Source organism: Cariama cristata, unplaced genomic scaffold (assembly GCF_000690535.1).
Source record: "Cariama cristata isolate BGI_N322 unplaced genomic scaffold, ASM69053v1 scaffold6109, whole genome shotgun sequence".
In the NCBI taxonomy this organism is placed as follows: Eukaryota; Metazoa; Chordata; class Aves; order Cariamiformes; family Cariamidae; genus Cariama; species Cariama cristata.
This window is the reverse complement of record NW_009635135.1, coordinates 10,546-24,820: the sequence shown is the minus strand read 5'-3', so window position 1 is coordinate 24,820 and position 14,275 is coordinate 10,546. Positions and strand designations below refer to the sequence as shown.

Genomic DNA, 14,275 nt, shown 5'->3' with positions numbered 1-14,275 from the left:
ATTATAATTATAATAAGTGTTGCAGTTTTGAATGGGAGAATGACAGAAGGTAGGTCTGGGTGCCGTGGGTTTTTATCTTCCCCGAAGTAAGTGGAGACAAGAAAATGATTAGATGGGTTGGGAGTCTGTCCCTCCATCCCTCTACCTACCTATCTACCCTTCTGTCTCAATGCCTCTCTCACCAGCCCTATCTTTGCTCTGCCAAAACCCCAGCGATTCCCTTCAGAAGCCGGGAATAAAACCAATATATTCCCTCTAATTCAGGTAGCTCCTCATAAATCTTCCCAGCTTCAGTTCGGTCTCCTAGGACTCCCGGATCAGTTGGGAACCTATTTAATCAACTGAGATGATCAGTGCTGTTTGCTGCCGAAAGGCCCTTTGAACTCTTTGTCTCTTGGTTGAATGATGCTCCTGTCCCCCAAGGATTTAGCCAGACAGGCCCATTCTGTGTGACAAGTCTCAGGTTAATAACGCCAGACCCTGGCAGTGCCCACCGAAGCCTGGCTGTGAGCCCAGGGTGCTGGGAAGAGTTGCAGCCCCTCTGCCAAGCCCTTATCACTGCATCTTCCCGCGGCCCCTCTCTTGGCTCGCTGCAAAGCTCCATAAAACCACACCAAATTGCAAACCCAGCACGAAGAGTATCCAGCCCGGTGCCAGGGGCAGAGAATTATAGTTCTTTTGGTGAGGCTCGACAAGGGCTGGAGGGGGTGTGTGAAATCACAGCTCCTCCATCTTGGGGGTGCAGGCTTGGTTTTTTGCATATTTTAGTGCATTTTAGGTTTTAGCCGGTTGGGAATCAGCGCCGTGCCGGTACATTTGCTGAGGGATGGTGGCTTCTGGAAGAGGTTTGCCACACTGGTGCAGCCCTTGGGAGCAGGAGGCTCAGCATTGCTCAGGATCTGGCCTCCAGGAAAGAAATCTAGAGCTGCCCTGAATCAGCAAGACTCCTTCCACTGGCTTGGACGGGTTTTCAACCAGGGAAACACTGAAGTGTCACCTTCAATAGCCAGGTTTGTCTTCTAGGCTGTCTTGAAGTTGTGCCGGAGGTGGCTGCTACCTACCTTCCCAACAAGCTTTGAGCAACCCAACCTGGTGAGAAACAGCCAGATCCTCACCCCGTCTCCATCCAGCTCTGGCCCAAGGGGTCAGTGTTTCCCCTTCCAAAGGCTTCTGCTCTCCACAACCCACAACTTAGCATGGACCACCATCAAGACAAGTGAAGCAACCTAATCTACGAGCACATTAGGGTGTCGGAAAACAATAATCCAAGAAGGAAACACATTATCTGGCCTTGTTACTTTACAAAGTAATTTAAATTAATTTTTCCCTAGAGTGGTTAGGGAGCACTGCAACTTGCCCTTGTCTATTCTCTCCAGCTAATGAAGCTTTACTAGCAACTGCTCATGAATTCCTATTAAGACCTCATCTTAGAGGTTATGGGGCAAAGCAATTTCTGCTCCTGGGAAAGATGCCTATGAATTTGTAATTGTAAGTCCATGTTTGATAGGGATTAGCATCTAAAAGGGGTAGAGTTGTGGGTAGCAGAGAAAACATTATTTCAATTAGCAGAAGAAAAGCAACTTAATGTCTGATTATAGTTTACACTTTTAATTTTCTCCTATTCTGGCATCTGGGATAATTATTTCCTGAAACTATCCACCCCCACCAAGCCAGCCAACTCTTTCCTTCTCCTCCTCTTGGCCATCTTGGTTGAAATTCACGTGGAAATGGTTGATGAGTTGGGTTTTTTCCTTTCCTTTCTTCTCCCAGGCAATAGCCACACTCATCGCATTTGGGACCAGAGAGGAGGATGCTGTACCAAGCCAGACTGAAGTGAGACACGATGTTTCTCTTCACATTGAGGAGGTGCAGGATGAGGAGCATGGGGCTTTGCTCCGCAGTCAGGCTCATAGTCAGGCTTGTGGCCAGCAGCTTGGCACAGTGCCGGTGCCCAACTCTCCCAGGCAGAGCCCCAGTGCCTAAAGCTTCTCTCTGTGTTCAGAAATTACTTCCAATCCCCTCCTTTCCTCCCACCCCATAAAGGCAGGTGCCATTCGCTCTGCAGGGCCTTGGTCCTCGTACTAAGCTGTAGTCCAGCTATTTTTTTCTGGTTCTTAGCCTCCTATTTCCTAATGATGATGCAATCTAAGCTGTGGATCAGCTATTTTTTTCTGGCTTCTTGGTCTCCTATTTCCTAATGACGGTGCAATCAGTTTTCGGGTGGGAGATTCCTAGTGAGAAGGCTTGTTGTTATTTAAGGAAGATCATTAAATCCATCCTTAATGAAAGGACAGAAGAAAACCCTTCCACCAAGTTACACTGAAGCCTGAGATTATCATTTTTATGGGCTTCCAATCTTTTCTGCCTCATGTCTTATCAGCAAATGCAGCTGGAGGCTTCAAAAACCCTCCCAGCTTGCTGCTGATTTTATGGGACGAAGATTAGAGATGATCGGATAGTAAATTATTCATTCCATTTGATATCGCTGGGCAGGAGGGAATATCCAGAGCGAAGTCAGCTCCCTTCTCCCTTTCTGAGCATCACGTATTGGGATCCCGGCTATCTGCCACTCCAGCAATGCAGCGGCACTTTCCCCTGTGCTCAGAGATAATTAGGGGTGCAATATGTCCTCTGAACAGATGGGAAAGCCGAGGGGGAATCGTGGATGCAAGCTCATCCCCCAGCAATCAAGCAGACTAGAGGCAGGTGGATTTTGTTCTTGTTTCAGGGATTTTTAGTTTGATTCCTCCCAGCTCCGGGCAAGGTGGGACAGATCAGGTAGGTGTTTTCTCAGACTAATTCTCCAGGGTTGTGGGATATGAGGCTGATGTGAACGTGGTGTCAGACCCCTGGCAGCTATTGACCCCAGGGGCAGAGGAGCAGGGAGCTCAAAAAGGACAAATCCTGGCAGCTGTGTGCAAACAGGCAGCTGGATAGAGAAGAGAGCCCATTGCTGCCCTTAGATGTACGGAGCAGCAGCGTCAGACCCCAGCACAGGCAGTGGCCAGCATGAACACTGCCCAGAGATCTATGCCAAAAATCAACCGGGGTAAAAACCGTCATAGAGAGGGTCCCATGAAATACACAGGGGCCACGATGGTGCTACTGAGCAGACCTCAAGAGAAAATGAAGGGTGTACCTGGTGCCTGGTGCTGGTGCCATCTCTGGGCCCTATCTCAGACAGCTGCTGGGTAGCAGCTCCTGGCGAGTGTCCTGCCAGGAGCAGTCTTGGCTGACCCCAATGGAGCATCCAGGCTGCCTGGGAAAGAAGTGGAAAATCCACATGCTCCCCAAATGAGGAGGGATTACGGCCACCACCATGCCACCCCCTTCTCCCTGCTGCTTATTCAACGCTCACAACTAGCATCAGACCTGAGGGACTCATGAATGGTCTAATAAAATGTGAAATAAAATGCAAAGATGTGTGTGTGTGGGGTGTTTAGGCCTGGTGTGTGTGTATGCAGGAGGGGAGCAAATAATAAAATGCAAAGATGTGTGTGTGTGGGGGGGTGTTTAGGCCCGGTGTGTGTGTATGCAGGAGGGGAGCAAACGGCCCAGCTGAACCCTGGGCTGGTGGGGGGAGGATGAGGCCGGTGTGGGGCGATGCCCCATTGCCACACCATTGACATCAGGGTTTTCATCAGCACATAAATAAGAAAATATATTACTGTTTAAAGACATTTCTAAAGAAGGGAAGTGGGATACAGAGCTGTGATGGACAAGAATCCTGAGCAGGGTCTGCTTTTTTCTGCTGCCATTTATTCATATTGGCACACCAGGCCAAGAAAATACAAAGGTTGTAGCTTCTGGCTCTCCCTTGACAGCATCCATCCTAGGCAAGATTTGAAAGTCAGTGTTGAAGGGAGATGAAAAAATTCTGGGGTAAGTAAGGAATATTTGGGTTTGATGGCAAACGTCAAAAAACCCAAGTAATTAAATGTTGGGTTTGTGGGGTTTTTTTTCCTTTTCTTTTTCAAGCAGCTATTGAAACATAACAAATTCATCATTACTTTTTTTTTCAAGGAAAAATACAATCTCTTCTTTAGGGGATGTTCAGGCTTGCTCTCGTCTATTTTCTTTATTTTTATGGCTCTTTCTGAGAGAGGGGGAGGAAATGGAGAGGAGGAAGGAAGGAAGGAAGGAAGGAAGGAAGTGAAAGAGAAAGAAAAATAACCTCCATTAAAACACAGAGCCCCACAACATTTTTCAAAGAGGAATTGACATCTGTGCTCTGAGCCGTATGACCCAGAAACACATTTTAGGCTCAGGAATGTTGCCTTGAGCATATGTTAATTATGCCTAAATTGACATATTTCCTAGGGCAAAAAAATGTCAAATTTTGGAGGATATCGGCTTAAATCCTGAAATTCCAAGACCCGCTTTGTGCAAGACCTGTTGTACAGGCAACTGCTCACATGGGTCCCTAGGAGGGAACTGAGCTGACTCCAGATCTGCTTGAGTTTGACTAAATGCTGCCAAGGTGATTTGCCCTTCTGTGCCTCAGTTTCCCTCACCTGTAAAATGGACCTGTAGGGCTTTGAATCACCACGGCTGGGTGATGCTGAAGGCTTAAATGAGAGAGGCAGCAAGATTTCCAGTGTGCTGCAGCAGAAACACATAGCTTCTCATCTCCGCGAGTCCCAAGCCACGGCCAGAATGACAAAAGGAGAAGCTGGCTGGCAAATTATTTGCTGAAACTTTGCACTTTGCCCCTGCAACAGGGCTGCTACCATTACAGTGACTTGTTATTTCTCATCCCCCCAGGCCAGACCCAGGGATATGCAACCAAGCAGGTGCCACAGGAGCTTTGGGACACAAGAGCACATACCTTCCTAATAGCTGCCGTGGGCAAAAGAAGATGCATTGGAGTGCAGGGGTGCTTTGAGATAAGCAAAGGAGCGATCCTCTAGCCTCGTCAGCAAGCCCAAAACAATTAAATAATTACAATTCCTTAAATTGCGTATAAATGTGGGAATGTGCAATGGTAAAGTGGTTTTTGCTCTTCAGGAGGGAGCCAAGAGCAACACCCCTGTCTGGAAGGCACAGCAACCCTGCCTTCATCTCGGGGTCTGGTCTGTCACGTCCTGTCCCCCCAAACACACCACGGGATACAAGTAGATCCTTGAGACATCCCTGTCCTTGGCAAATCAGCCCCAGATCCCTGGAGCTGGGCTGGGCAGAGCCCTGGGCTGAGAAGACAACCTGGAGTAGGTGTGGAGGAAGACCAGAAAGAACCCCGAGCGACACGCCACAGCCCCAGGCATGGCTGGGGGGCGGATGGTAGTAGCAGAGAGAGGTCTCAGACCTTGATTTTTCCAAGGGCAGGAGCAGGACTGGCTTCTCTAGGTCTCTGATCTGCTGATAAAGCCTTCTGCTCTAAACAGCTAGGTTTTTTCCTGAGGTTTTGATAAGAGACAAGCAACAAGCAGGCAGCAAAGCACGCAAGCTCTGCATGCTTTCCCGGATAGATAACATGGAAGCAAGTTATGGGGAAGCCAAAGTTCATTCTCATTTTTGTTTCTTTGCAAGCCATTCCTTTTCCTCTGTAACAGGACTAGATTGCTTTTACAGGCCCTTGTTATGGGCAGGTCCCTGTCGTGCCACTTCCTTGCCGGGTGCAACAGGAGAGCCCCTGCCCTGTGGAATTCATAAGCAAAAACTAGAGGGTTGGAAAGGGGATTATCCCACGTTGCAGGTGGGGATTTGGCCATGGAAAAGAATCTGGGAGAGAGACAGGAACTGGCCTTCAGTCTTGTACAGCTCAAGTCAGCTCCAGCTTGTTTTCAGGATAAATGACATTATTCTACATCCAGGGGAAAGAGGAAGGATGAAGGAGGGCAGTCCTGCACTGGTGGGTATGTAGTCCCAAGGGTTCTGCACATCACCAAGTGTGGGTTCCTTGTGGGTGCCCACGTGGGGACCTGGCACCCAGGTGTAGTCCCTGTGGGGGGGACCACCAGACCCGAAGGCTGGGAGCTCAGGTGCTGCCAAGAGGGGTGCTCAGCGGCCCTGCAGGGCTGGGCTTACAGAGATGCTACAATGCACCATGAGAAGAGTGAGAACAAAACCACTGGCTTACAATTAAAAAATTTCCTTCAGGAGTAACTGAAGTTGCGCATCCATGAAGCCAAATAGCTTTTATTCTTCCTGCAGGGTGGGTTTGTCAGCTGTCCAAACCTGGATTGGGCTGGGAAGCTGCTTAACTCAGGACCTGCAACCTTCCCTGTCCTGCAGCATCTGTGCAGCTGATGTGAAGGGCCAGCCTTGCTATCTGCTAAAGGTCTTTGTGTGTTTCTACCTCTTCTGGTGTCAAAGAAATTTTGGAAATGGCCCTGAAGGCTCAATAAAATAAACAAGTGTTTGCACTGTTTAAAGGTCTTTCATTAAACAAGTCGTGGGAGGCACTACTTGGCATCGATCTGTTTTATTAAAGGGATGTTTTTAAGCCACAAATGTGTTTTGCCGGGTTGTTAATGACACTTACTGAAAGGAAAAGAGCAAGGAAGAAAGTGGGGGCCATGCCAGGCAGCTCCTTGCATCCCCAGGACCCAAGGTCCAGTGGGGTGGGAAGGGATGTCAGAGCTGGGGCATCGCTGGACCCTCCGGATCTCCTGCTGCGGGGAGGGGGACTTGGGGGACACCCAGGTCCTGTTCAGCCACCTTCCCCAAGTGCGCTAGAAGAGAGATTTACCCATCTGGGCGTTGTTTCTTCCTCCTGGGCTGATGCAAATATTTTGTGCCTGAGTCCCCTTCCACACCCTAAGGGGACTGTCAGGTGCAAGTCACCGTGCCCCAAGTTCCCCGTCAGCCTCCATAGGAGAAAGAAAGAGGCACCTCCTTCCACCCCTTCCCGCAGCAGGATTTGAATAACCAGGTGGGAGCATCAGCCTCCCTCGTTAATGCGTTTGATAATTGACCAAGCACTCATTCCTGTGGGAAGGCGACGTGCCCAAGCGCAGCACCCTGCGAGGAGGGGCTGTGGTCGGCTGCTTCTCCTCGCCCTGAGAACCCATGGTCCTGCCTGCCGCCATGCCTGCCCGTTGCCTCCTCCTCCTCCTCCTAGGGCTGCTCCTGGTGCTGGAGCCTGCCTGCTGCCAGGAAGGTAAGTGCAGGCAGCTGCCTGACCTCCTGGGGAAACTGAGGCAGGGGGAAGGCCGGAAGGTGTGCCGAGCCACGGGTAGGTGGGAGCTGCTCGCTGGGGTGGCTCTGGGGACAAGGGATAGTTGTGAAAGAACCTCTTGGGAAAAGAAAAAACATCCCCGTTCCTGCCTAAACTTTAGGTCCAACTTCACATCAGCAGGCGATAGGGACGGGTGGGTGCCTGGTGGGTTGGGAGGTCTTACCGGAGCTGGGGCACGGAGACTTTCTACCTGTTTTGCCGAAGGCTGAAACTGCCGTCCGAGGTTTATCTTACCTGCTTACATGGAGATAAAGCCGCTCTGATTTACCTCTGGCAGGACTGTGCACTGAGATGAGTAATCTGTTTTCTTAACGCTATTTTTTTCTTTCTTTCTTTCTTTCTTTCTTCTCACTCTTGTCCCTGGGCAAGCGTTGCACTGGGTTGCTCCTGGAGCTCGCAGGTTTTCCTGTTAATCTGTAATTTTGATCATTGCCGAGGTGAGGGAGGAACTATTTTCTTCTGCAAATTGCCCTCCTGTTCCCTTCCTGAAGACTTAATAGAGAAAATTCCTATGGCTAAGGCGTCATTTTTAGGAAATTCATGGAAGGATTTGTCTAATGCTAGAAATAATGAGGAGTAATTAAACTCATCTGATGCTGCCGAAGTCCTGGAAAATTCCCTCCCCCTTTCTCCTTCTGATGCCCCATCCCTGACCTTCCTGTATTTGTTTACCAACTTGCAGAGGATTTAACAGTCTGGGGTCTCCACTGTCAGCAGGATTAAAAGTTTTGCTGTAGCCTGGAAAGACTTAAAAAAAAAAAAAAAGCCTTTAATGAGGATTCAGAGCCTGGCACAGCTTCCTCAGAGAGTGGAAAAGACAGGGGCCAGTTGATGCTTTCCAAGCACTCAGGGAAGTTGTATCAAAAAGCAGATCTGTGTCTTCAAACTAGCCTTTGAGTATGGAAATGGAGTTACAACACGTGCAAGGGCTTATATTGGCATCGGCACTTTCCTTGGTCTCATTTGTAGCTGCAGATATGTGGACACATGTCTGCCAGGGTTGCAGATCGCGCATGGCTTAGTTTGGCTTAGAAGATCTTGTTTGGGAGAGAAAAACACATCATTGCTGTGGGGCAAAACAGAAAGGAGGTGGCAGAGCCCGAGGGACAGGCTGTCCCAGGAGGGATATCCTTGGTAAAGCATTTTTCCAGGAACATGGTCTCGTTTCCACAGGTGAGACTCATCCTTTCGGCCATCCCTCGTGGCAGGGCAGCAAGGTGTGCTCTGGTGGGGGGCCTCCAGTCAGGCAGTGCCTCCCAGGGCTGTGATCAGCATACTCGCTCCCCGAGAAGATGCTATCAAGCTTTTGTCTCCTCCTGGTTCCCATTCCTCCTTTCTTATGCCCACGTAGAGTTCCTCTCACCCACATGGGTATTTCAGCCCGAAGCGGAGGCATTTGCTATTTCCCACTGCCATCTTCATCTCCCCTTGCAGCCAGGGTCTACATGATCTCTCAAAGCCAGAACTGCTTGATTTTGGTTTGGTATTTTTCCTTTTGGCTTTGGATGCTCTGAAATCTGGTGGAAACAGCCATCTGAGTGAGGTTTCACTTGCGAAAACAGACAGTACCTTCTGAGCACAGCTCCTCGAAGGAGATTTCCTACTACCTATATTCTCATCTCCTTTCCTTGAAGATCACGAGATGCAAATTTGACAATTTTAGTCATCACTGACTTCATTCCCTGATTGACCTTGAACTCCCTTAACCCCAGCAGAAATCTCTCAGAGGGCTGGACCTGACCACCCCCTCCTAGGCTTAGGCTGGAAACCCTGTTTTGGAAAAATAAAAATACAACTAATAAGTAAATGTGGCTGAGATAACAGCCAAGGGCAGAGCAAGGGAGGAAATAAAGTGGGCAAAAGCTCAGCCTGGAGGCAATAGGTGTGTTCGGGGCTGCACCTGTGGGGGTGGTGGGTGGCAGGGGCTGGAGCATCCCTGTCCCTTAGGTAGGGCAGGAGGGGACCAAACCCTGTTCTTCCTCCCTGGTACTGCCACCAGCAGCCTGCTGATACAATGGGATTTCAGCCAAAACACAGTGAATTTCTGCCTGAATTCCTCCCGCTTAAGTTTTTGGCCACGGGACCTTGCAGTAAACACATCAAATGTCTCTGCGGGGAGGTTGAAGGACCCTGTTTGGGGGTCCTCTCGCAGACACTTGCCCGGGGATGCCACCACTTTTCGGACTGGCACAGGCGGTGAGTCAACCGACCAGGCTGATCTCACTTCCAAGAGGAAAAAAGCTTTGTTTTGTGTGGTGTTTTTTTTTTGGTTTTGTTTTTTTTTTTTTTTTAAATAAAAGCCTCTTGCAGTAAGTACTTAAGGAGCTGGGGGTCTTCCCAAAGGACAGTGCCCCTCCCCAAAACCAGAGGAAGGAGATGAGGACTGTCAGCAGCAGAACCAGCATGGAGCTGGCTGTGGATGAAAGTTTGCACGTGTAGAGCACACAGCCCACATTTATTGCCGCCAGTAAAGATTATTTGATGTTTATAGCAGAGATTTGTCTCCCGTGAGACAGAAGAAGTGTTCAGGCTAGTGTAAAGCTCCCGAGATAGGTTGAAGTGCTGATGCACCCATCCTGGGGCAGCTCGGCCTCATGGGTGCTGATGGCAGAGGCTGGGCTCAAGTGGTCCGAGGCTGATGCTGGGGCTGGCGGGTAGCATCCTCCACCTGCCCCATCTGCCCGCACAGAGGGACCTCATTTATGTGCAAAGGTTGGAGTTTCAATCAGTGGAAAGAAGAAAAGCCGTGCCCGAATAAACAGCAATTAAATCCCAGAGATGTGTCTGGGTGGACAAGGGCTGCTTTTGGTGCCGATGTGACAACACTTAAAGATGGGTTTGACTATGTCTGAGACATTCGTTGCCCAAATGCCAGTGGGAGGCAAGGAGCAGCCGTCCCAGCAAGGACTGGGACAAGATTTCCTCTTCTCATCACCCTACCCTTGAGTTCCTCCCGTATCCAGGAATATGTCTTGCAGCCTTCCCACGTGTGGCTGGATCACTGCTTAGCTCTGGCTACAGAAAAACAAACCTGTGAGTCTGTCCCACCCCAGGGGGCTGGGGATGCCATGGCCGGCTCCCAGCCGCCCACCACAGCCCCCCGCTGCCCCCTGGGCCTCCGCCAGCCTCACTTGGCCTTTGCGCTGGAGGCTGTTGCTCTGAATGCTTCAGCCTCCTATTTCCCATCATAAATCAGTTTGCTGCTCTGGAAACTTATTGAATGGTGCATTTTACCAAAATCCATGCTGGCAACTGTTTGCTTTGAGAGAGACAATTGAATTTTACACCGTCCCTGTAGCGGGGTCCTTATTTTACCGGTCAGTATTTGGAAAATAACCCAGGAACAATGTCTGTGGCATCTGGAGATGGAGAATAAACAGTTTGCTGAAACCCCTCTGCCTTCTTTCCCCTGACACTTTGGGCAGATATCTTCCCTCCCTCCCTCCATGTCCCCCAGCCCTTTGTTCCCTCATCCCAGAGTCATCTGTGCCCCACTGTGTACATATATGTATGTATACATGGGGCCCCAAAGCTGCAAGGCACCACGCTCCACATGCAAAGGCCAGCAAAACTGCTGTTATTTGCACTTTATTTCATTGCTGTCACCCAAGTAAGCCTGCCTGGATTAACAGTAACATGCTCTGCTTGGCTTTGCAGGATTGGGCTCTTGGCTGGATGTTGCTGAAGCTGGACAGGACAAGCTCGGCAGATAAAGCCTGAGGATGTATTTCTAACACGTGTCCTCTTTTTTTTTCCTGCAGCCAAGGGCAGTCTCCAGCCATGGTCACAGGGTGTCATCGCAGTGGTTGTGTTTCTAGTCCTGGTGGCCATCGCTTTTGTGGTCAATAGGTTCTGGTGTAAGGAGAAAGTGTAAGTGTTGGAGCCCTGGGGGTTGCTTTGGGTTGGGCTTAGCTGCCTCTGCACGGATCACTTCCAGCTGCCTCCATCCCTGTGCCAGGGCTGGGAACACTGTGATCGCTGTGCCAGGAACCAGGTGGGGAGAGCAAAGACTCCCTGTCCTGGTCTCCCTGTCCTCCCCATCCTGTTCTCTGCTCCCTGTTACTTATTACCAGGCGTGAGTTTGCACCGTCCAGATGCTGCCATGAGAAAGCACTGTGCTTAGGATGGGAGAGCTGCAGCATCGTGGCTGGTTTACATGGGCACGTGTCTTGTGGGTCTTGCCTGAGCCTGGTTTCCTATGGATTTGGGGATGTAGTTCCTAGATGCCTTATATCCATGGGAAAACAAGCCCAAAACAGCTTCATTTGCAAACCAGACTGGGTCAAGTTGTCAGAAGGCACTGAGAGGGGCTGGGAGAAGAGGGAGGTAGCTGATCCATGGCAATGCTCTCCACCTGGAGCCCACGGCACAGGGAAACGAGGTGGCCTTATTCATCAGAAAAAGGCTCTGTGGGACTGGTTACCTCTTGCCCGCTGCCAGCCTAGCAAAGCCACAGACTGCTGCTCCTGCTTGGCTGACCCAGACTAACAAGCAGTAACTTGGTCTTGAATCTGAGCCAAAAGTCAACAACGGATGAAGACTGAAAGTGCCCTATAGCCTGGTTCCTAGTTCTTCTGCACCAGCATGGGCGCTTTGGGCTTTGCACCCAAAGGCGCTGGAGTCTTCTTGTGTCTGTGTATCCCTGCAGCCTCTCCAGGACGAGGAGGTGGGGAGTTGAGGTGTTCCCTGATGCTCAACAAGTCGACTTCTGCCCCAGCTGCCTTTAAAGGGGACCCTTTGGGATGCATTCAGGACCAATCCATAACACAATATGTGTGTGTGTGTGTATATATATATTTATATGGTCTGATTTGCAATTGCATCTCTGTTTCCCAAAGGGGAACCTTTATTCTCAAACTGGAGGAGCCCCCAGCCCATGGAGTAGGAGGCAGGGATGGTGTTTCTCACTTCCGCCCATGCCCGGCTGGCCCTTCCCAGCTCGGAGGTAGAGGATGCTGAGGAGGTCTTGAGGGGGAATGGCGGCTTGTTTTAATTAATCTAGCCTCTCTTCAGAAGAGCGGACAGCGAGGCTCAGCAGCCTGGCGCACTGCCAGCTCCGGGCTGTCACTGTGACAGCAGCTATCAGCTCAAGCCGCTGCCTGTTTATGCCAGTCTGTTCCTTGGAAAAGCCTCTGAAATTGCCTTTGGGTGAGCGCTGGAGGAGGCGGGGATGTGCACACAGGGTGGACCTGCATCCACTCTCCACAGCTAACCCCCCCAGCACCATCTGGGCCACAGGCTCACCCCAGAGCTGAGCTTTTAGGCACCGGCTGAGGTTGAACACACAGTACATGCCCCATGGTGCCTTCTGCGAGCGATTCCAGAATTGCGTCTGCAAGAAGGCAGCTCAGCTTTGCACACGCAGATGTGCACGCGTACATCCCTCCTGCGCCAGGGCTGCGGCACTGGCAGAGCCTCGGCCTTTCTCTTGGTGTCCGTTGGTACCTGTAGGGGACTATTTTGCAACAGATTACATAGAAGACGACTGGAAAAACCAGTTAGTGGGAGAAAACAATCCCACGTATTGATAAATGAGTCTTGCCGACTGCCAGGCCGGTACTGGGAGTACCAGCTCCAGAGACAGGGCTTGGCACTTGGTGTCTGGGCACGGCACCTGCAAACCTGCCACGAAGGTGTCTCTCCTTGTCCGTGTCCTGCTGGGAAGGGAGCTGAGCTGGGTGTTTGAGGCCAGGATCACATGTCCGCGTCCCTTGTTGTCTCTGTAGTATCAGAGCAGTCCCTTAGTCCCTTCCTCTCTGCCATCAGCATTGCATGCTGCTCCCTGGCATGGCCCCTCCGTTGCTTTGTCTCAGCTCCTTTCTTCTCACCCTCCAGGGAAAACGTCGAGACAGTGGTGAGTGTTGAGGACAAGAAGGAGTCTGTCACGTCTAACAGCCACGATGGGAAATACCTAACTGCTGCAGCTGACTTCAGGTGAAGGATTTGCTCAGATCTCCTCCTCATGGCATCCAGGCTCTGTTCTGTTCCCCTGGGGACAGCTCAGCCATGCAGAGCAGTGGTCTTTCCCATTTAGTGTCTCACATGTCCCATGCACCTCGTTCTGGGGCTTTTGTCCTCTCCCGGATCTAAGGAGAACATGGTGAGGGAGTACGTCCTCCTCCCCTGTCTCTCCCCATCCCTGCAGCTGAGCCCCTTGATCCATCCACCACCTTGCAACCTGCCACACCACATTTTTCTTACACTATGTCACACCTTTCAAATAGAAGAAACCACCAAAAGTGGCCATAGGTCACCACACAGATGTTGACTGTCAAAATAGCCCTTGCTAGAAATTAGAGCAATTCCGACCCCACACTTGGCTCTTCTCCTAGCAGGAGGACCCCTCCCGCTCTCCCCACCTCACACCTCTCTCAATGCATGGCTGGCACCAGCAAGGTCAGGGCCCCAGTGATGGCTTCGGGGAGGCTGGTTTTGCTGGGGGTGAGCTCAGCCCTGTGCTTCTCCCTCCTGATGCAGGTCCAAAGAGAACGAGCACGCATACGAGAACACCCTGGAGCCTGAGGAGAGGGTGATCACCACCGCCATGTAGCAGGCACCCCGGCCAGCTGCTCTCCGTCCTCCTCTCACTTTGTTCCCGCTGTCACGATGGGCATTTTTGCAGGGACCCTCTGCACCGGCACCCACTGTGCGTGGTGGGTCCCCGACCTCTCCATGGCACCACCATCTCCTGATCTTTTTCTTTCCCACGTGCTGGACATGCTTTGCCTCGGGGGTTGGTGTCCATGTGGGCATCAGTCCCCAGGAGAAGCCCAGAGGTGCCACCTCCCTGCCCGGCAGTCACCCCACCTGGTTGGTGAGGTTGATGTCCCCAGTGCCAGGGGGGTGCTGACCTGCTCCAGACATGGAGAGGTCCCAGCTGGGTGCCTGGGACCACCCCACCCTCCCTCCCAATCACCCTCCAGGGAGCTGCTGATGGTAAACCTGCTCTTTTCCCTGTTTCACCCTCCTTTTTACAACCTACACCATGCATTTTAATGTCAGAACAAACCTTCTCCTCTGTATATATCTTCCCTGTGAGCAGTAAAGAGAATTGTTGCCCATAGGACAGCAAAGAGGGTTGTTTTGCTAATCACC

At 51.0% G+C, this 14,275-nt stretch overlaps 1 protein-coding gene across 1 annotated transcript; it reads left to right on the top strand.

Annotated features, from left to right (window-relative positions):
• The first annotated feature begins 7,029 nt into the window (after positions 1–7,029).
• Positions 7,030–13,730, top strand: PDZK1IP1 (PDZK1 interacting protein 1). The gene is made up of 4 exons (XM_009707404.1): positions 7,030–7,102; positions 10,942–11,050; positions 13,016–13,114; positions 13,658–13,730. The coding sequence occupies exons 1-4, from the start codon at positions 7,030–7,032 to the stop codon at positions 13,728–13,730; spliced, it is 354 nt and encodes a 117-aa protein (XP_009705706.1).
• Positions 13,731–14,275: the final 545 nt, after the last annotated feature.

Bases quoted from the DNA above. Each gene is read 5' to 3' on its own strand.
- PDZK1IP1 (XM_009707404.1), top strand. From the start codon at position 7,030: ATGCCTGCCCGTTGCCTCCTCCTCCTCCTCCTAGGGCTGCTCCTGGTG. The intron at 7,103-10,941 runs GTAAGTGCAGGC...TTTTTCCTGCAG, and splicing joins GCCTGCCTGCTGCCAGGAAG to CCAAGGGCAGTCTCCAGCCA. The intron at 13,115-13,657 runs GTGAAGGATTTG...CTCCTGATGCAG, and splicing joins ACTGCTGCAGCTGACTTCAG to GTCCAAAGAGAACGAGCACG.